Here is a 20388-nt window from a genome sequence, read left to right as displayed (position 1 = left end):
GGAGAAAACCCACTCGGTCACAAGGAGAACGTATCAACACTGTGGAGACGGCACTCGTGGTCAGGATCGAACTGCGGTCTCTGCCGCTGTCAGGCAGCAACTCTACCGCTGCGCCACCGTGCTGCCCCAAATTCAAGGCTTAAATAATCCATTAAGCAACGGGACCACGTGCGTTGTGTGCGCTTAAACCAAAGTGGATCATTTCCGACTCCGGTTCCCCAACAGCCACACTGATCAACAATTCGGAATTGTTCACCTGAAATGATCTGACGGTGAAAGATCAAAATATAAAGCTTTTTATTTTAAAATACAAGAGGTTCTCATTGATAAACGATACAGTGCGGGATTGTAGCCAGCTAATATCTGGCCAAGGCAGCGGATTAAATGATCTCTCCCTGTGCAGTAAACCTCTTCACAGTGCTCTGAATTCCTACACTTAATTTGTTGTGGGTCAGGGTGCTGCTAATCCTTGTAGCTAGTTTACAATGCATTTAAATCCACACCGATCTTCTATATAGGAATGATAAATCACACATTTGGGTTTCTAAAGTGCTCAGTTACAATCTCCAAAAGTAACGCAGTCATCGTGATAAATGTCAATAACAGTCTATAACTTAAGCTCCCGTTAATAATGTACCAACATTAAACTTGCTGCAAATCCCACGCCTATTCCAAAGAGGTTTAAACAATTGTAGAGTGCTTGAGTATCTTTTGAGAAATCTTACATTCATTTGTTTTCAATTTAAAATATTATATTATCTAAAATGTAACAATAAAAATAAGAATCTTCCACAATTTTTTTGTTGAAATAAATGGTGGCATTATTTTCCAACCCTGCAAGATAACGTAAATTCTTCCCTTTAAAAAATAATCTGTAATTTTGTAAATCAACTATTTATTCATTGCAGGATGATGTCAGCCGATTAGCAGGTGATATATCTTTTATATCTACCGTTGTTCTTTGGATGTTAAATGAACTAACAGGCTGGAGAAAGGGCAGCATTTTGAGTTGAGGTATTTCGAGCCAACTCCAAAGCCACAGGATAGTGTTTGTTTGATCTAACGAGGAGGAGCTGACCATTACAACTAAAATCCAGGCAGCGTGTCTGAAACTTAAACCGTTCATCTATTAATCCACAAGGGGCTTGAATACTATGGTGCAAGAATCACACACGGACGCGCATCACATTGCAACGCCATCGTCGTCTTCACACCAATCAGTGGGCGCGTCCGTCCCAAAGTAACGATCTCCGAAGTTACCTGAAATATTAAAGATGATTACACGTTTAGAATTGTGCCTCCTCACTCCTCTACAGAATATCAGTGGATAGCTGATTGGGTTCACAAATCAACCCAATCACAAATCAAATCACAGGAGAATGGATTGGCTGAGCTTGTACACTCTGGAGTTTAGAAGGATGAGAGGGCAGCTTGTGCTTGCTTGTATTTGTGTTAGTGTGTTAATGTGTTTGCATATGCACTAGTGTCCTGGTGTGTGTGTGTTTGTGTATTCTTGTTTGTTTGTGTTTGTCCTTGTGTGTGTTTGTATGTTGTTGGCGTGTTTGTCACCTTATGCGTTTGCATGTGTGCGTGTGTGCGTCCGTGTGCGCGTGAGACTCCTGTTGGTTTTATCCCACCACTGTTGATGATCAAAACAGAGCTTGCATTGATTTTCTGACTTATTTTTCTTCAATATCATTATGAAATGCATGCGTTTTTAAATGCAAAATATTTTTTCATTTTTAAAACATTTTAATTATTTTTTTCCAACCGTTTCTAAATGACTCTGCCGATCAGAGGAGATATTTGGAAACGGTGAACCGAACCCTTTAGGCAGCGTGAGATTTCAGAGGACATTCGGAAGTTCTTGGGCAGGCTCTTAGTTTCCTCCATCTGCACTTCACAGGAGAATTGATGCCCTTGAAATCTATAGAGTCGCAAAATATGTGAAAAGTTGTGAATCTGTAGAATTCTCTGCCGCAGAAGGCAGTGGAGGCCAATTCAGTGGATGTTTTCAAGAGAGAGTTAGATTTAGATATTTGGGCTAAAGGGGATATCAAGGGATATGGGGAGAAAGTAGGAACGGGGTACTGATTCTGGATGATCAGTCATATTGATCATATTGTACGGCAGTGCTTGCTCGAAGGGCCGAATGGCCTACTCCTGCACCTATATTCTACGTTTCTAAAAACACTTACCAATGCCAGGGATGATGTGGAACAGATCATTGACTTTTTTGTCCACTGCAGTGGTGATGATTTTCACTTGGGGGAAGGCGTATGCGACTGAGTGAACACCCATCTCTGCCATCAGCAGGCAGATCAGGAAGATCTTCTCCTCTTGGACATCGTGATCCTGAAAAGGACAAGAAATGTGAACAAGAAGGAACTGTGGATGCTGGCAGTATCATCAAAGACCCACACCATCCTGGCCACTCACTCATCTCCCTGCTACCTTCAGGAGTCTGAAGACTGCAACGACCAGGTTCAGGAATAGCTCCTTCCCCACAGCCATCAGGCTATTAAACCTGGCTCGGACAGAACTCTGAACATTAATAACCCATTATTTGTTATTTGCACTTGATCAGTTTATTTATTCATGTGTTTTGTAGTCAATGCCTGTTATGTTCTGTGTGCTGAAGCAAAGCAAGAATTTCATTGTCCTATCAGGGACACATGACAATAAACTTGAACTTGGTTTAAATTGCTGAGTAACTCAGTGCGTCAGGCAGCATCTCTAGAGAAAAGGAGCTGGTGACATTTCAGATCGAGCCACATCTTCAGATTCTTCAGACTTTGAGTTACTCCAGCTGTTTTTTAACATCTGTCGACAGACAAGAATCAGGTGTGCCCCAATCAGGCAGCTAACTCACAGGATAGTTCCTTCCCCTTTCACAAACTGAATTAAGTAAAACTGCTTTTTGTTTAGTTTAGCGATACAGCACGGAAACAGGCCCTTCGGCCCAGCGAGCCCCGTTCTACACACTAGGGGCAACTTACAGTTTTGCCAAAGCCAATTAGCCGACAGGCCTGTACGTCTTCGGAGTGTGGGAGGAAACTGGAGCACCCGGAGAAAACCCACACAGGTCACGGGGAGGACGTACACAGAGCACCCGTAGTAAGGATCGAACCCGGGTCTCGGGCGCCGTCAGGCAGCAACTCTACCGCTGCACCACCGTGCCGCCTAGTTTCCTTTTTAAAAACATTCACAGCGAAAATATATTTGATTATTAGTATGATGTATTAGAAGGACGGGTGCGTTTTTGCAGTTAAGGTTATTATTAAAATAGAACAATTAAACCCGAAAACACACTTATTTTCTTGGTCTCAAACTGCCTAAACAATTGAGTATTCCCCACACCCGATCTGCCTCGCCTCCATCTCCTGTTTTGTCAATACCGAGGCAAAGTATTTTTTTTATAACTTCGCCTTCATCCTCTGACTCCAACCCTCATGGGGCTGTCCCACTTACGTGACTTTTACGGCGACTGTCGGCACCCGTCATAGGTCGTTGAAACATGTTGAAAATCCAGCGGCGACCAGAAAGACGTTACGACTCTTTGGGCGACTGAGGAGACGACAGGCTTCACCCCGCGACATGTCGCCTGTATGGCCGTGAGTAGTCGCCTTGTTCTGGTGGCTGCAGAATTTTCAATATGTTGAAAGTTTCCTGCAACGGGTGCCGACAGTTGCCGAAAATCTTGCGTAAGTGGGACAGGGCTATAGATCCCCTCCTTTATCCTCCAGTTGTCTTATCTTTTCCCTCGTTCACCCTTGTGTCACCCATTCCTTCTCTCCAGAGATGCTGCCTGTCCCACTGAGTGACTCCAGCATTTGGTGTCCATCTCTTGTGTTTTAATAACTGGGCTATTACTGAGGCTTCAGTAAGCATTCCCTCCCCCCCCCCCCCCCAAGTAGCTTCTGTATCTTCTGCCAGACAGGAGTGAGGAGCAGAAGGAAGAATCAGGGTGGGACGAGTCTTTGATTATGTCTCCCATACTTTTTGTCCAGAGATTTCTGCCTGACCCGCTGAGTTACTCCAGCATTGTGTGGCTATCTTCAGTGTAAACCAGCATCTGCAGTTCCTTCCTACACAAAGGGTCTCGCCCCGAAACGTCACCCATTCATTCTCTCCAGAGATGCTGCCTGTCCCGCTGAGTTACTCCAGCTTTTTGAGTCTTTCTACGGTTTAAACCAGCATCTGTGGTTCGTTCTTACACACTTACTAATAAGACTCTGATTGCCATCAAAGCTGCGGCTCCTGTTGACACTGTGCAGTCCATTAAAATGACATGATCTTCACTGATGTCCTTCGGCAGTCTTAAGTAATGAAGCTGTAATGTGGAAGTGAAAGGTTCACGAAGGCGTATAGCAAATCAAACCGCGTGAGATACGGCGCGGAAACAGGCCCTTCGGCCCAACGATCCCATGCCCACCAGCGACCCCCCGCACACTTACACTATTCCACACACACACTTGGGACAATTTTACATTGATACCAAGCCAATTAACCTACAAACCTGTACGTGTTTGGAATGTGGGAGGAAACCGAAGATCTCAGAGAAAACCCACGCAGGTCACGGGGAGAACGTACAAACTCCGTACGGCCAGCACCCATGGCCGGGATCGAACCGGAGTCTATGGCGCTGTCAGCTCTAACGCTGCGCCACCGTGCCGATTGACATGGGTTAATTCCATTCTAATTGCTGCAGCAATTCAGATGAAACCCAGTCAAGGCACGATTAAGGGGAGGACATTTTCGCTGCGTTTACCTCTGGCTCTCCGGTGGTGTGGTTAGTCTGGATGAGGATTTTGCCCACTCGCACGTCTTTGCACACCGCGCGTAAGGCCGGCTCCATTGTCTCCCCCGCTCTTAGAATGGACACGCCTGTTATCTTCAAGAATGAAAAAAAAAAATGTATCTCCAGCTGATCCAAAAAACAGCTTTGTAACAATTTATCAGCAAATCTTTCCCTGGGACGCAAGGGACTGCAGATACTGGAATCCTGAACCAAGCCTAAAAAGTGCAGCCTCCCCCCTCCTCCACACTACACCTGTATCCACCTATCACTTGCCGGCCTTTGTCCTGCACCTCCTCTGTTCCAGCTTTCTCTCCCTCTCCCCACCACAATTAGTCTGAAGAAGGGTCCCAACCAGAAACGTCACCCATCCACCTTCTCCAGAGATGCTGCCTGAGCCACTGAGTTACTCCAGCACTTTGTGCCTTTTTATTTTGTAAACCAGCATCTCCAGTTCCTTGATTCAAAATTCCTCCAGCAATTTGTGCTTTTCTCAAGCTTTCCTTGATGCTGTGAGTTTAGTTTAGAGGTACAGCTCGATTACACTCATGTATATATAGTTTGAACTAAATAACCAGCATCTGCAGAAGTGCCTGCTGCTTTAATAACTTGTGTCTTTCTATTTATCCAACCTGAAATAGAACTATTAAGCACCTAAGACAGACACAAAGTGCTGCTGTAACTCAGCAGGTCGGACAGATTCGGACAGGCAGCATCCCCTTCGAGAAGGTTTCAGGTCGAGACCCTTCTTCAGACTGAAACGTCACCTATTCCTTTTCTCCAGAGACGCTGCCTGACCCAATGCATTACTCCAGGTTTTTGTGTCGTGTATTCGGTGTAAACCGGCATCTGGGACAGGCAGCATCTCTGGAGAGAAATAATGGGTGATGTTTCGGGTGGAGACCCTTCTTCAGACTGCGATCTCTGCAAATCCAGCATCTGCAGTACCTTCCGGCACTAGGGTTGCCAACATTCCCACTCCCAAATAAGGGACAAAAGATAAAAGTAAGGGACAAATTCCCCGACAGCAATTCGTTGACCGACTGGGCCGTGGCTGGGTGAATGATGAGTTGGCCCGGGTGCTGGACTGCACACAAAGCCCAGCCGGCGGGCCAGCTGAGGAGTTTTGGCCCAGGCGACATTGCGCGCAAAGTCCAGTGTCAGCGGTAAGCGAAGGTCTGAAGGTCGGACAGCTGGCCGGGCTGCTGGCCAACGGGGCCACGGGCGAGGTGCTGCTGCTGCACTCCATGGGCTGCACTACATCGGGACGGGTGAGGCGGGGCCGGACGCGGCGTTCCGACCCGACAGTCCCCTCGACCCGAGTAGTAGCGGTCAAAGAAGTGACAAGGGCGGTCCCGTACGGGACAAACCAATATACGGGATGTCCCGGCTAATATGGGACAGTTAGCAACACTACCCTACACACTACTCTCAGCGAGTTACTTTGGGATGAGGATAGGGATGGAGATTCTGACTTAGGTAAAATCCAATTTGCGTAAGGGTTCAGGGAACGTAACCCTCACATAGGTCGGTGAGTGCCTGTAATCTGCATCCATATCGTTATTAAGATACGGGTGCTAATGGTTTAGCATTGGCAATATTGCCAACTGAACATTAAAATTTAATCTGGATCCTAAAGGGGCTGTCCCATTTGGGTGACCTAATCCGCGAGTTTGCCCTCGACTCATACTCGCAGCATGGTCGACACGAGGTCCTAGGAGGTCTACGTAACTCTCCTTCATGCTGGAGAGTAGTCCCCGCTTACTCGAGGCCTCAGCTAGGTTGCGGCGTATTTTTCAATATGCTGAAAAATGCCCGCGCGTAAAAAAAGGTCGCCATGGAAAAAATCGATACTTTTTTTACTCGTAGGTTTAGTCGTAGTAGATCGGCACGTTAGTCGTAGGTAATCGAGGGTAGTCGAAGGTAGTTGTAGATAGTCTTCAACATAGTCGAAGGAGGTCTTCAACATGACATTTTTTCAAACTCTCCTAAACTCGCCAATTAGGTCGCCCAAGTGGGACGGCCCCCTTAAATCTCGCAACAGCGTCATTGTAACAAACTTACTCTTGTTCCGTCGAACCTTCTCCCCTCATAGTCCTGGCCTTGCAGAGTTTGAACTGTGCATGTCTGTCACAGAATACCAACAACACAATCAGTTAGATAGAAAGCATTCACTGAGTAGAAACATAGAAAATAGGTGCAGGAGCAGGCCATTCAGCCCTTCGAACCAGCAATGCCATTCAATATGATCATGGCTGATCATCGAAAATCAGTACCCCGTTCCAGCTTTCTCCCCATATATCCCTTGATTACGTTAGCCCCAAGAGCTATATCTAACTCTCTTAGCAGGGCAAAGAATATCATCAAGGACAGCTCCCATCCTGCGTTTGGACTGTTCGACCTGCTGCCCTCTGGAAGGCGCTATAGGTGCATCAAATCCAGGACAAATAGACTCAGGAATAGTTGTTTTCCGAAAGTCATAACTACTCTTAATTCACACATGCACTGACTTCACAGCCCAACACTCGGACTTCCATCTATTCTATCCACGTACTGAAATTTGGAACTGTAATGTGTATTGTAACTGTAATTTTTTAGATTTTTTAATTTAGAAAAAAAGTACAGAAACAGGCCCTTTCGGCCCACTGAATACTCACCAACCAGCAATCCGCCTCGTGCCACTAGACACTATACAGCGCCGCAGACAGGTGCCACCTTCCCCCCCCCCCCCCCCCCCCCCTTTTGTTCTGTTTACGTTTCTTGTTTTTTTGTACTAATTGGCTATGTATGCATGAATGTAAAGCTGTCCCGATCTCATGTATCGTATAGTGACAATAAATGGCATATCTAAATATCTATCTATCTCTTGAAAACGTCCAGCGAATTGGACTCCTCGGGCAGGGGATTTACAACTCTCTGGAAACGAAACTCAAAAAGCCCCCGGTACAAATTGGCTGCTTCGGAACGGCAACCTTGCGTGAATGATTTACTGATTGTATCAATCCACTTTTAGTAGACTTTAGACTATAGAGAAAAAGCAGTGACAGTGCGTACTCGATTAACAGTCTCATCAATCTCTTGGAATAGAATATGAACTCATCTCGACAAGTGTCTTTGTTTCTGAAAAGGAAATGGTGCTGTCAGCCTTCCCTGGAGACTTCATTTGGAAAATATACAAAAAAATATTGCATCTCATTAACAGAGCCATGTTCAACATAAAGAGGAAACCAGAGACTGCAGATGCTGGTTAAATAAAAAAAGACACAAAATGCTGGAGTAACTCAGCAGGGTCAAGCAGCATCTCTGGGGAACATGGATAGGCGATGTTTGGGGTCGGGACTGATGAAGGGTCTCGGACACGAAACGTCGCCCATTACTCTCTCCAGAATATGAACTCCTCACCCAACTGAGTTACTCCAGAAATGGTGCTGTCAGCCTTCCCTTCGATTTAAGGAAATATACAAAAAATATTGCATCTCATTCTCAGAACCATGTTCAACATATCCGTGTTCTGCAGAGATGGTTAAAGGGCCGAAGACACTAAATGCTGGAGTAACTTTCGGTCAAGCAGCATCTCTGGAGAACATGGATAGGCGATGTTTTGGGTCGGGACTGAAGAAGGGTCTCGGACACGAAATGTCGCCCATTACTCCTCTCTAGAGGAGTCCCTCACCCACTGAGTTACTCCAGCATTTTGCAGTTCCTTCTTAAACACCTATTTTCCATGTTTCTACCTCTGCTGACTGGCCCGCTGAGTTACTCCAGCACTTTGTACTTTTTTCAAGCACAATAACATCGTGCTAAAATATCTCTGCATTTCCCAATGATTTATAGTTTAAACACAAATCAAAATTTACCAACATGTTCATGATATCACTCGTCCATTCTGGATCTGTTTCCCTTGTATGTTCTTCATCTTTTACTTCTATACTTTAATTACATGGGAACAATTTGATAGATTGTGAAGTTAACACATTCTTGACCAAAAATTAGATGCAGCGTTCAGATATTGTTCAGAAATTAGTTTAGACTTAAGTTTAAACTAGTTTGTAATGTACAGTATTTTTTCCCCAAAGTGGGTATTTTATGTTTGAGGACAGTCTTTCTAAATGAGCAGCACTCCTGCACGAACATTGCTTTTGGTCTCCATCTAAGAGCTACAGGCTGAGCATTCTGTGTGGAATAATTCTACGCTAGATATATGCACAGGGAAATAAGGAGGCAATCATTGCTGTGTGAGTTCCTTACTGGGAGGATCACTTGCTTTCCACAGGATACCCTTTCCCTCCACTTTTGTAGAGAGGTTGATATTCAAGCCAGCTTCCTTCTGAAATGTATGTCAGAAACATAGGAGGTGCAAGAGTAGGCCATTCGGCCCTTCGAGCCAGCACCGCCATTCATTGTGATCACGGCTGATCGTCCCTTATCAATAACCTGTACCTGCCTCCTCCCCAATGTGATCATAGCTGATCATCCAAAATCAGTGCCCCGTTCCTGCTTTTACCCCACACGCTTTGATTCCGTTAGCCCTAAGAGCTACATCTAACTCTCAATAGACAATGGGTGCAGGAGTAGGCCATTCAGCCCTTTGATCTTCCCCAATCAGTATCCCATTCCTGCCTTCTCCCCGTATCCCCTGACTCCACTATCTTTAAGGGCCCTATCTAGCTCTCCCTTGAGAGTATCCAGAGAACCGGCCTCCCTTCCACTCCCCTCCGATGCAGAGAATTCCACAGACTCACAACTCTCTGTGAAAAAAAGTGTTTCCTCATCTCTGTTCTAAATGGCTTACCCCTTATTCTTAAACTGTGGCCCCTGTTTCTGGACTCCCCCAACATCGGGAACACGTTTCCTGCCTCTAGCGTGTCCAAACCCTTAATAATCTTATATGTTTCAATGAGATCCCCTCTCATCCTAAACTCCAGAGTGTACAAGCCCTTGAAAACCTTGCGTAACTAGCACCCCTCATTGTCCTGGATGCCGGATGACAGAGGGAATGCAGTATATACATTTTAAAAATCTATCTCTGAACAGTGACAGTCTTCCAGTACATCGATGGCTTCTAGTTTTTAACAATTCCGATTCCCAGCAACACAACATTGCTTGCGGTAATTCTGCAATGTTGGAGCCACCTGCTGTGAGTCGAGTCACTTTTCATGCGGAACCGTGACCTTTCAAGCAGAACGTTATCAAACACCTTCTGCAATTCAAGCATGTTATGGACTTGATGGCAGTCCAAAGGAAACACTCACCAGCTAGATTGCAGTCCTGACCTCCCATCTACCTCATTGGAGACCTCCTTGAACTATTTGTCAGACTTTATGTTGCACTAAATGCCACAACCTTTATCCTTTATCATGTACAGGAGGGGGGATGTGGGATGTCTGGGGTTATGGATCAGCAATGTGGCAAAGTTGCTGCCCCATAGTGCCAGAGAACCTGGTTCGATCTGACTGCGGGTGCTGTCTGTACGGAGTTTGCACGTTCTCCCTGTGACCAGCGTGGATTTTCTCCGATTTCCTCCCACACTCCAAAGACATACAGCGTTTGTAGATTAATTGGCTTGGTATAATTGTACATTGTCTCTAGTGTGTGGGATAGTACAGGGATCGCCGGTCGGCACGAATTGGTGGGCCGAAGGGACTGTTTCCCGCTGTACCTCTAAATCAAACGAAACAGAGGCAAATGGGGAAGGTGAGTAGACTTGATGGGCCGAATGGCCTAATTCTGCACCTATCACTTGTCTTTTCTTTGACTGGGTATCACGCAAAGCAAAGGTGGACTTATAGAAACGTACAAAATTCTTAAGGGGTTGGACAGGCTAGATGCAGGAAGATTGTTCCCGATGTTGGGGAAGTCCAGGACAAGGGGTCACAGTTTAAGGATAAGGGGGAAATCCTTTAGGACCGAGATGAGAAAAAAAAATTTCACACAGAGAGTCGTGAATCTGTGGAATTCTCTGCCACAGAAGGTAGTTGAGGCCACAGTCCAGTTAGATGTGGCCCTTGTGGCTAAAGGTATCAGGGGGTATGGAGAGAAGGCAGGTACAGGATACTGAGTTGGATGATCATCCATGATCATATTGAATGGCGGTGCAGGCTCGAAGGGCCGAATGGCCTACTCCTGCACATAATTTCTATGTTTCTATGTTTCGATGTTCACTGTACTCCAGTACACATGACAATGATAAACTAAACTAAATTTGATAGGTAGAATCTTCCTCTTTTAAAGGCTGGGTTGATCGCTGTTTGTCATTTGCAGCGGACATCTGATGCAGGGTAACGAGTGGATTGTTGCCATGAAATTCGTGTTTGAAATGAGTGGATAATTTTACAAGTGTGTTTACAGCCTTTCCTATCCACGTACCCGAACATATTAATGCCTTTTAAATGTGGTTACAGTACCTTCCTTTTGCCTCCTTTTCACCTCCAGCATTTGTCACTTACTCCACCCATCTGCCAATCTAGTTCCCTACTCCTGTATCCACCTATCATTCGCCAGGCAATGTCCAATCCCAACCACCTTGTTCCAGCTTTCTCCCCCCCCCCCCCCCCGCTACAATCAGTCTCTGTCCCAAAATGTTGTCTATCCAGATTAGTTTAGTCTAGTCTAGAGATACAACGCGGAAACAGGCCCTTCGGCCCACCGAGTCCACACTGACCAGTGACCCCCCGCACACTAACACTATCTTATACCTAAGGACAATTTTTACGTCTATACCAAGCCAATTAACTTACAAACCTGTACGTCTTTGGAGCGTAGGAGGAAACTGAAGTCCTCGGATAAAACCCATGTGGTCACGGGGAGAACATACACACGGCACCCGTACAGACAGCACCCGTAGCAACTCTACCGCTGCGCCACTGTGCTGCCCAACCTGCTGAGTTCCTCCAGCACTTTGTGCTTTGCTCAAAACACCATTATGTACTTAAGACTGACACAAAAAGCTGGAGTAACTCAGCGGGCCAGGCAGCATCTCTGGAGAGAAGGAATGGGCGACATTTCGGGTCTCCAGAGATGCCGCCTGTCCCGCTGAGTTACTCCAGCTTTATGCGTCGATCTTCGTTTTTAAACCAGCATCTGCAGTTCCTTCCTGCACCATTATGTACTAGACTTGCAGAAGTCTTTCACCAAAGTTCTGCTTGAATAACCATCAGCCAGCGTTCCACATGGAATGCCGCTAGACTCGTAGCAGATGGCTCAGAAGCTGCAGAATTAGATAAGCAAAAATAATTAAGGGAAGCAGAGGTAGGGAAAATGATTGAAAACAAACGCACTATAAATAGGGAGGCAAAGTAGCTGTGTGAAACATGTCGAAGGAGGAAAGGATTAATTAGACAGATACAGGGAATGATCAACTCATCCGTTCAATGAAGTGCAGAAAATACTGGAAGTCCAAACACCACGCAGCTATCTGAGAAGCAAAAGTTCAAGAGATGCTCCAAACTCCGGTTAGAAAACGTGAAGAATTGGTGGTCTGCAAATGATTCTTCTGAAAGTGGAGACTAAAGAGACTGCATATGCTGGAACCTGGAGCAACAATCAAACTGCTGGAGTGAGTGACTCAGCGGATCAGGCAGCATCCGTGGAAGTAGAGGGATGGAGGATGTTTCTGGTCAAGAGCCTGGTTCGAGATGGAGAGTGAGGAGAGTTGGAGCAGACTAACGGGTTGGGGGGAATGGGTGAGACAGGAGCTGGCGAGCAACGGGTGGAGCAAGGAACTGCAGATGCTGGTTTACACCAAACATGCTGGAGCAACTCAGCGGGACAAACGCTGTATCTCTAAACTAAACTAGGTTAAGTCAAAGCGATGAGTTTGTAGGTAGATTTTAGTTCTGTTTAGTTTATTGTCACGTGTGCCAAGGTGCAGTGAAAAGCTTTTGTTGCTATCCATAGAAACATAGAAAATGGGCAAGAAGGAACTGCAGATGCTGGAGAATCGAAGGTAGACAAAAATGTAGGAGAAACTCAGCAGGCGCGGCACCATCTATGGAGCGAAGGAAATAGGCAACGTTTCGGTCCGAAACCCTTCTTCAGACTGATCAGACGGAACAGTCTGAAGAAGGGTTTCGACCCGAAACGTTGCCTATTTCCTTCGCTCCATAGATGCTGCCGCGCCTGCTGAGTTTCTCCAGCAAATTTGTCTACCAACATAGAAAATGGGTGCAGGTGGAGGCCATTTGGCCCTTCGAGCCAGCACCGCCATTCATTGTGATCACGACTGATCATCCACAATCAGTACCCCAGCCAGTAATCCAGTCAGCAGAAAGACAATACATGATTATACCATTTACAGTGTATAGATAGATACATGATGAGCAAATATCGTTTAGTGAACGATAAAGCCAGCAATGTCTGATCAAGGATAGTCCAAAGGTCACCAATGAGGTAGATAGTAGTTCAGGGCCACTGTCTGGTTGAAGTAGGATGATGCTGTTGCCTGATAACAGCTGGGAAGAAACTATCCCTGAACCTGGAGGTGTGCGTTATTACACCTTAGTTTAGTGTAGAGATTCGGCGCGGAAACTGGCCCTTCGGCCCGCCGTGTCCGCGCGGACCAGCGATCCTCGCACACTAACTCTACCTTGCACACGTTAGTGACAATTTACATTTGCACCAAGCCAATTAACCTACAAACCTGTACGTCTTCGGAGTGTGGGAGGAAACCGAAGACCTCGGAGAAAACCCACGCAGGTCACGGGGAGAACGTGCAAACTCCGTACAGACAGCGCCCTTAGTGGGGATCGAACCCGTGTCTCTGGCGCCGTAAGGCAGCAACTCTACCGTGGCGTAATTGCTGATTAACTGTGCGGGAATGTCTAGGCGTTTCACCAAGGCGGATGGAATGGAGATAGTACCTGATGAACGTGTGCATCCCCTGAACTTGCGGAGTGCTCTCCAACACACTCAGCGTCTCTGGCAGAGGTTGCGCCTGGTGAGCTGATGCCAAAGTGGCCCTAAAGCAATACAACGGGGGAGACAGTTACGAATCTCAACGCTCCACAGAGCCATCAGTCATGCTTTATGCTTTATGCATTTGCTCTTTAGAGTGTGCAAATACTCAGAAAGCTGCAAAAACCATTTTAACGTTTGATATACAAAGCTTTTTACATTTGACGTGGCCAAGATATGCATCGTATCTTTATTGAAATTTGCATCTTTGTTTAGAATAAAGAATATTCCAAATTATTTTCACAATAACTGAATACCAAGTGGAATTATCCAATCAGTTACTGTACACAAAATTATTCAACATTATTTGCACGATAACTAAAAGGCAAATGAATTATCCAAACAAATAGTTACTGTATACTTCAGCCAACCAGTAAAAGCAGAGCAAAATGTATTGGCAACTAATTTAAACTTCTGTATTAAGTGAAAACGGCAATGTCTGATAAGCTGTCTGGCGTACGGTATCTTATTCTGTTGGGGAAACAAACATTGCCATTTTTTCATGCCATTCTTCATCATTTACATTCTTTGATCAGAAGGTGGTGAGTCTGTGGAATCCTTCTCCACAGAAGGCTGTGGAGGCCAAGTCGATGGATATTTTGAAGGCAGGGATAGATAGATTCTCGATTAGGACGGGTGTCAGGGGTTACGGGGAGAAGGCAGGAGAATGGGGTTGGGAGGGAGAGTTAGAACAGTTAGTACAATTAACAATAATTGTTAGTACACATTTTTGTCCACTAACAATTATTTATAGCCTGGTAAAGCAGAATATAAAACAAAGCCTGGCGATAAGGAAAAGGTTCCTGAGTTCTAGGAGCAGAATACGGCCATTTGGCCCATCAAGCCTATTTGGCCCATTCAGTCTTGGCTGATCTATCTTTCCCTCCTAACCCACTTCTCCTGCCTTCTCTCCCTAAATCTTGGACAGCCTTACTAATCAATCTCTGCCTTAAAAATATCTTGGTCTCCACAGCCATTCTGTGGCAATGGTCCGTGTCTGATAAACATCTTTTAGTTTTATCATGAGATTCTTATTCAATATCTTGCAACCTGGAAATAATTTTAAATGATGCTTAAATTTTTTTGTTGTTGTCATATTTTAAATTAATTGCTACCTTTGATAAGTGCAAGCAGATAGCAGATAAGATATACCTTGAAATATTTCCATGCTATTTATTCATTATTGTCAGATCTAACATGCTACAACAGATATTTTTATGGCAGAGACATATAGATTCTTGATTAGTGCGGGTGTCAGGGGTTATGGGGAGAAGGCAGGAGAATGGGGTTAGGAGGGAGAGATAGACCAGCCACTATCGAATGGCGGAATAGACCTGATGGGCCGAATAGCCTAATTCTGCTCTTATCACTTAAGAACTTACAAACAGCGATTAATTTGCTGTCAATTTGTTAGCGTGGGCACAAGTAAAGCCCTAGAGGAGTTTTATTAAATTCCTCAAAAGCATCGTAAATGATAAAACATGGTCAACAGAACCAAAACGGCAGATTAAATTAGTCCCTAACCATCTCTCAAATGAACTGCGGAAACCCTGACAGGAATGTCTTCCTTAATTAAGTGAGATGTTGGTGGTTGCTAGGCAACTGTCTCAGAGTTCACCACTTGATGTTTATATTTTCAGTAGGTGAGACCCCGGTATAACTTAGCAGTCGTCATCAGCTCAGTTAGAATTTGCAGGCTCTTACTTAGTTAATGGATTTTCATTAAAGTTTCCATTTGGTTTAGTTTAGTTTAGAGATACGGCGTGGAAACTGGCCCTTCGGCCCGTCGAGGCTGTGCTGACTAACAATCTATACTAGTTCGATCCTACACCCCAGGGACAATTTACAGAAGCCAACTAACCTACAAACGCGCACTCTATACGTTCTCCCTGTTTCCGTGCAGGTTTGTAGGTTAATTGGCTTATGTAAATTGTCCTTGGTGTGTAGGATAGAACTAGTGGATGTGTGATCTGCTAGTGTATGGTGGCTGGCATGGACTTGGTGGGCTGAAGGGCCTGTTTCCGTGCCGTATCTCTACACTGAACTTGCATGTTTTTTTTAAATGAACCAACGTCTTCAGTTCCTTGTGTCCTCAACGTTACCTCAATTGGTCAAACAGGGAGAGGTACTAGGCGGCCAATGAAATGGGTCAAAGCCACGAATCTGTGTAGATGGGGCTGAAATAGACCAGCGGATGTGAGGAAATGCCATGAATGTACACTGGTGAACATTGGTGAACACAGGTGTGCACAGGTGAACACAGGTGTACACTGGTGAACACAGGTGTACACTGGTGAACACTGGTGAACACTGGTGTACACTGGTGACACACTGGTGTACACTGGTGAACACTGGTGAACACTGGTGTGTACACTGGTGAACACACTGGTGTACACTGGTGAACACTGGTGAACACTGGTGAACACTGGTGTACACTGGTGAACACTGGTGAACACAGGTGAACACAGGTGAACACTGGTGTACACTGGTGAACGGACTACTGTTGATATTGACTGGATGTGGTCAAATATTATTGCATGAGGCCTCATTGCACCCACGTTAAGATGGTCGGGGAAAAATAACTGCCCAGCATTTGCACTATCAGTTATACTTGCCTGTGGCTTGATTGCACCTTGTGTGGAGTAGAATTAGGATGGATAGCAGGCAACTGAAGCACTTCACTGTATCTGGGTACACACGTCAATAATATATCCCATATCAATCTTTATGGTACTGTAGCTGGAATGTCAGCAGGTTGTGTTCCCAAGCCCTGAACAAGAGAGCTTCCTCCCAACCAAAGCAAAGGAGGCTGGTATCTAAACGTTACCCGTTTAGTACAAAGATTTTATACAGTTACATGTTTGATATGGTTTGAGGTGTTGACTCGCACATCAGTGCCAAACTTAATACTGTATATTCAACCCGCCCACGGTTGGCCCATATCCCTCTAAACCTTTCATGTCCGCGGGCCTGTCCGAATTTCTTTTTAAAAAGTGGTCAGAAGGAATAAGAGTAGAATTAGGCCATTCAGCCCATTGAGTCTACTCTACCATTCAATCATGGCTGATCTATCCCATTCTCCTGCCTTCTCCCCATAACCCCCGACACATCACACTAATCTAGAATCTCTCAATCTCCACACTGGGTGGACGCCAGTAAATATTAGGGCTTCCCGCAGGGAATTTTTATCCTGAGATTGTCATTTTTTTTGTTGTTGAAAAATCAGTTCTTGGCTCCAGTTGCATCGTGAACTGGTATCTCCATCTGTACCGTGAGATTCATTATTTGGCGGAACTTGAATGTAACGTGTGCCTCATTTGTTTCTCATTGTTTCCCGGGCCCTCCTGTCATTGTGAACCACCCCTGTTTGTTCAGTACAACGGTAGATTAAGAGAAGGCTGGATTTTGAAGTTGGTGAGTTCTACCCTTGCGGTTATAGTTTACGACGCCTACACACAAATAACGCACCTTTTAGAAATGCAGACACAAGTGTTAGTTGGGGGGGGAGGGGAGGAGAACAGAATATATTCTTTTTTAAGAAAGTATGAGTTGCTTTGTAATGATGACTTTATAAATTTCGATTAGCTTTAGCAATTTTCATTCTCCTTATCCTCGCTCAGATCTCCGATTTTTGCGGGCGATTTTTTTCCGATGATGATAGGAATTAAAATAAAATGCTGGAAGAATTCAGTCGGTCAGGCTGCATCTGGGGAAGAGAAACGAAGGCAATGGGAGGGGAACGGGGTAGTTTGAACGGGGCCGGCACGAACAAGTTGGGCCGAATGGCCTGTTTCTGTCACTGTGTGACTGTGTGGCTCAAAATCGAGCCAATCTTTAAGGTTGAAGAACATACATCGACAGAGAGGCAGAGAAAACATATTAGTGTTAAGTTGTAGGGGAGTTGGGGGAGGGGGGTAGTGAGTAGGTAGTTTGTGTCATCAGAGCAGAATTAGGCCATTTGGCCCATCGAATCTACGATCTATTCCTCTCAACTCCATTCTCCTGCCTTCACCTCATAACCCCTGACACCCGTACTAATCAAGAATCTGTCAATCTCCACCGTAAAAATATCAATTGATTTGGCCTCCACAGCCTTCAGTGGCAATGAATTTCACAGATTCACCAGCCTCTGACTATAGAATTTTCTCCTCATTTCCTTTCTAAAGGAACATTCTTTTATTCTGAAGCCGTGCCCTCTGGCCCTAGATGCTCCCACTAGTGGAAACATCCTCTCCACATCCACTGTATCCAGGTAGAAAGGATTCTCTCTGTTTGGCCTGGCCTGGCCAAGGTTCCTCAGCCAGACCTCCATGCTCTCTGGACCATTGTATTTCCAAATGCCTGCACAATATAAGCCATCCTGACTTCTCCACTCCCCGTATCCGCTCCAGTTTCACCTCCTCTGAAAGCTGAGCAGACCACTTGAAAAACATTTGAAGGAGTCTGAAGAAGGGTCCCAACCCAAAACATCACCTATCCATGTTCTCCAGAGATGCTGCCTGACCCGCTGAGTTACTCCGGCATTTTGTGTCCATTTCTCCTTCCCCACTCACTCTTTTATCCATTGACAGCATTGTCTTTACAATGCAATTTTCTCTATTGCAAGGTTTCTGAGGCACTACCCGAGTTAGGTACAGGATACTGAGTTGGATGATCAGCCATGATCATATTGAATGGCGGTGCAGGCTCGAAGGGCCGAATGGCCTACTCCTGCACCTATTTAAATAAATATTGATGCATGAAATATTAGTCACTCGCCACACACCTTTGCATGACATCCGGGATCACCGGACTGAACTGAGCTCTTTGCCACAAGCCCAGCTCTGTGATGCACCTCAGCAAGAACTTGCCCCTATGCAGTTGGGTCCAAGTAGCTGTTGCAATCCTAAACCTACCTCTGAAGTCACTTTAGATCATGTCACTGTGAATGTGCAAGAAACAGGGCCACATTAAAGCTCAGATTTCAAAACAAGGAACTGCAGATGCTGGCTCACAAAAGAAGACACAAAGTGCCGGAGTACCTCGGGTAGCTCCCAAGAAATCTGGCATTATCAGGTCAGGCGGCATCTCTGGAGAACATGGATCAGTGACGTTTCGGGTCGGGACCCTTCTTCAGACTGATTGTGTGTGGGGGGGTGGGGGGGTGAGGGGAGAGAAAGCTGGAAGAGAGGAGGGGCAGGACAAAGGCTGGCATGTAATAGGTGGATATAGGTGAGGAGGGGGGTAGACAGGCAGATGGTCGGACAAAGGACAGAGATTAAACGACAGACGTATTGAAGAAGGCAGAAGGACAGAAGGTGTGAGGCTAAAGGATTGAAGAGTTGTGAATCGTGAAGCTAGTGAAAGGAATGTGGGTGGAAGAGGAGAGAGAGGGGAGGAAGGAGTGCGAGCCAGGGTGGGGTGCAGAGGGAGGGGGAGGGGGCGCTCAGATTTAGTCGTGCCTTTTAGTTAAGATGGTGATTGTCAAGCGCAGGTTATCAAAATCTGGTCCAAATCTCAAAACCAAGAAGAGTTATTAGTTGCAGTTGCTTTGAGCAGCTTCTAACAAGCAAAGAATACTCCAAGCAGCAGACACCCCTCCACAAATCAGCCAGCCACCATAACATAGAGGGATATTGGTGAAAATATCAATAAGCAAGGAATTAGTTGTTAATTAAAGCCACTGCAAAGCATTCTAACTTGGCTGACTGCACGAAGAGCAAATTATACAAAGCCATTGGAAGCATTTGCGGGGAGATTATTATTTGTTTTATGCTTTTACGACGATCGGCGTATACTAGGAATGAGGGAAAACAGCGAGGAAAGCTAATGAAGGATGCAAATTCTGCTCACATATCCCACCGCAGTTTTCTCTGTTCACGCGGGAATTAATGTTCGAAGCAGGACAAGCGAGGGGGAGAAACAGATGGAGAGGAAAGAAGAGATTTCAACTCATTAATGTCTAACGACAACAACAAATCACAACTGTCTCCAGTGGGCGAGAGCAGGACATCTTTGTGTCACGTAGTGCTTGATTACTCTTTTAGAAATTTCCAGGCGGAAAATCAATTTTGTCAACACATCCCAACGTTAAACTCTTAAACACAAGTCAAGAGTTTTTGTTGTGTTGTGTTTTTTTTTTTAAACTTGACAAGAAAATAGCCATTCTTTCACAATTTTAACCAGCGAAAATAAATTTTCCAAAAAGAATGGCACTACACACATGGTAGATGTCACAGACTGTCATTGTAGACGTGACATTGCGTTCGGCAGCCTCAAAACCTACTGTGTCTAAAACACAGTGGTCGCTTCCTGTGGCATTTCCATTGCAGGCGACCATGGGTGGAAACTTGCCTTGATTAAGTTCGGTCTCAAATCTCGGAAACTGACGTATCTGATAGCGATGGTCGGCCTTCCACTTGCCTCGGATTAATTTGAAACCATTTTGCTGACTCTGAGCAGGCCAGAAGGTTAGAAAGTTGTTCTGTAGCCCGTTTAACGAGTTTGTAAAACTTGTAAACGCTTGCAAAATATGTTCTGTGACCAGTCAGAATGGAGGCACTTTGAGCACTAACCCTGATCCGTAACGTAAACCTTTTACAATAATATTTGGTTCAGTAGGGGTTGAATAAAATAATTATAATGCCCACAAAATGATC

The 20388-nt window shown here is 45.3% G+C and overlaps 1 protein-coding gene across 1 annotated transcript in view; it reads right to left on the bottom strand.

Moving 5' to 3' along the window:
- Positions 1-281: 281 nt before the first annotated feature.
- The window catches only part of uckl1b (uridine-cytidine kinase 1-like 1b), a 45128-nt gene continuing 25021 nt past the window's right edge, over positions 282-20388 (bottom strand). Inside the window, exons 8-15 of the mRNA XM_055652610.1 lie at positions 19583-19602; positions 13657-13755; positions 7829-7918; positions 6863-6929; positions 4772-4894; positions 4226-4333; positions 2199-2355; positions 282-1260 (exon numbers count right to left, since the gene is read on the bottom strand). Coding sequence (XP_055508585.1) covers positions 1184-1260; positions 2199-2355; positions 4226-4333; positions 4772-4894; positions 6863-6929; positions 7829-7918; positions 13657-13755; positions 19583-19602 — 741 coding nt within the window. The 3' untranslated portion in view covers positions 282-1183. The remainder of the gene's footprint in view (positions 1261-2198; positions 2356-4225; positions 4334-4771; positions 4895-6862; positions 6930-7828; positions 7919-13656; positions 13756-19582; positions 19603-20388) is intronic.

This window comes from Leucoraja erinacea, chromosome 21 (genome assembly GCF_028641065.1).
Source record: "Leucoraja erinacea ecotype New England chromosome 21, Leri_hhj_1, whole genome shotgun sequence".
Taxonomy (NCBI): Eukaryota; Metazoa; Chordata; class Chondrichthyes; order Rajiformes; family Rajidae; genus Leucoraja; species Leucoraja erinaceus.
Note: the sequence above shows the minus strand (reverse complement) of the source record. Positions and strands in the feature narration are given on the sequence as shown.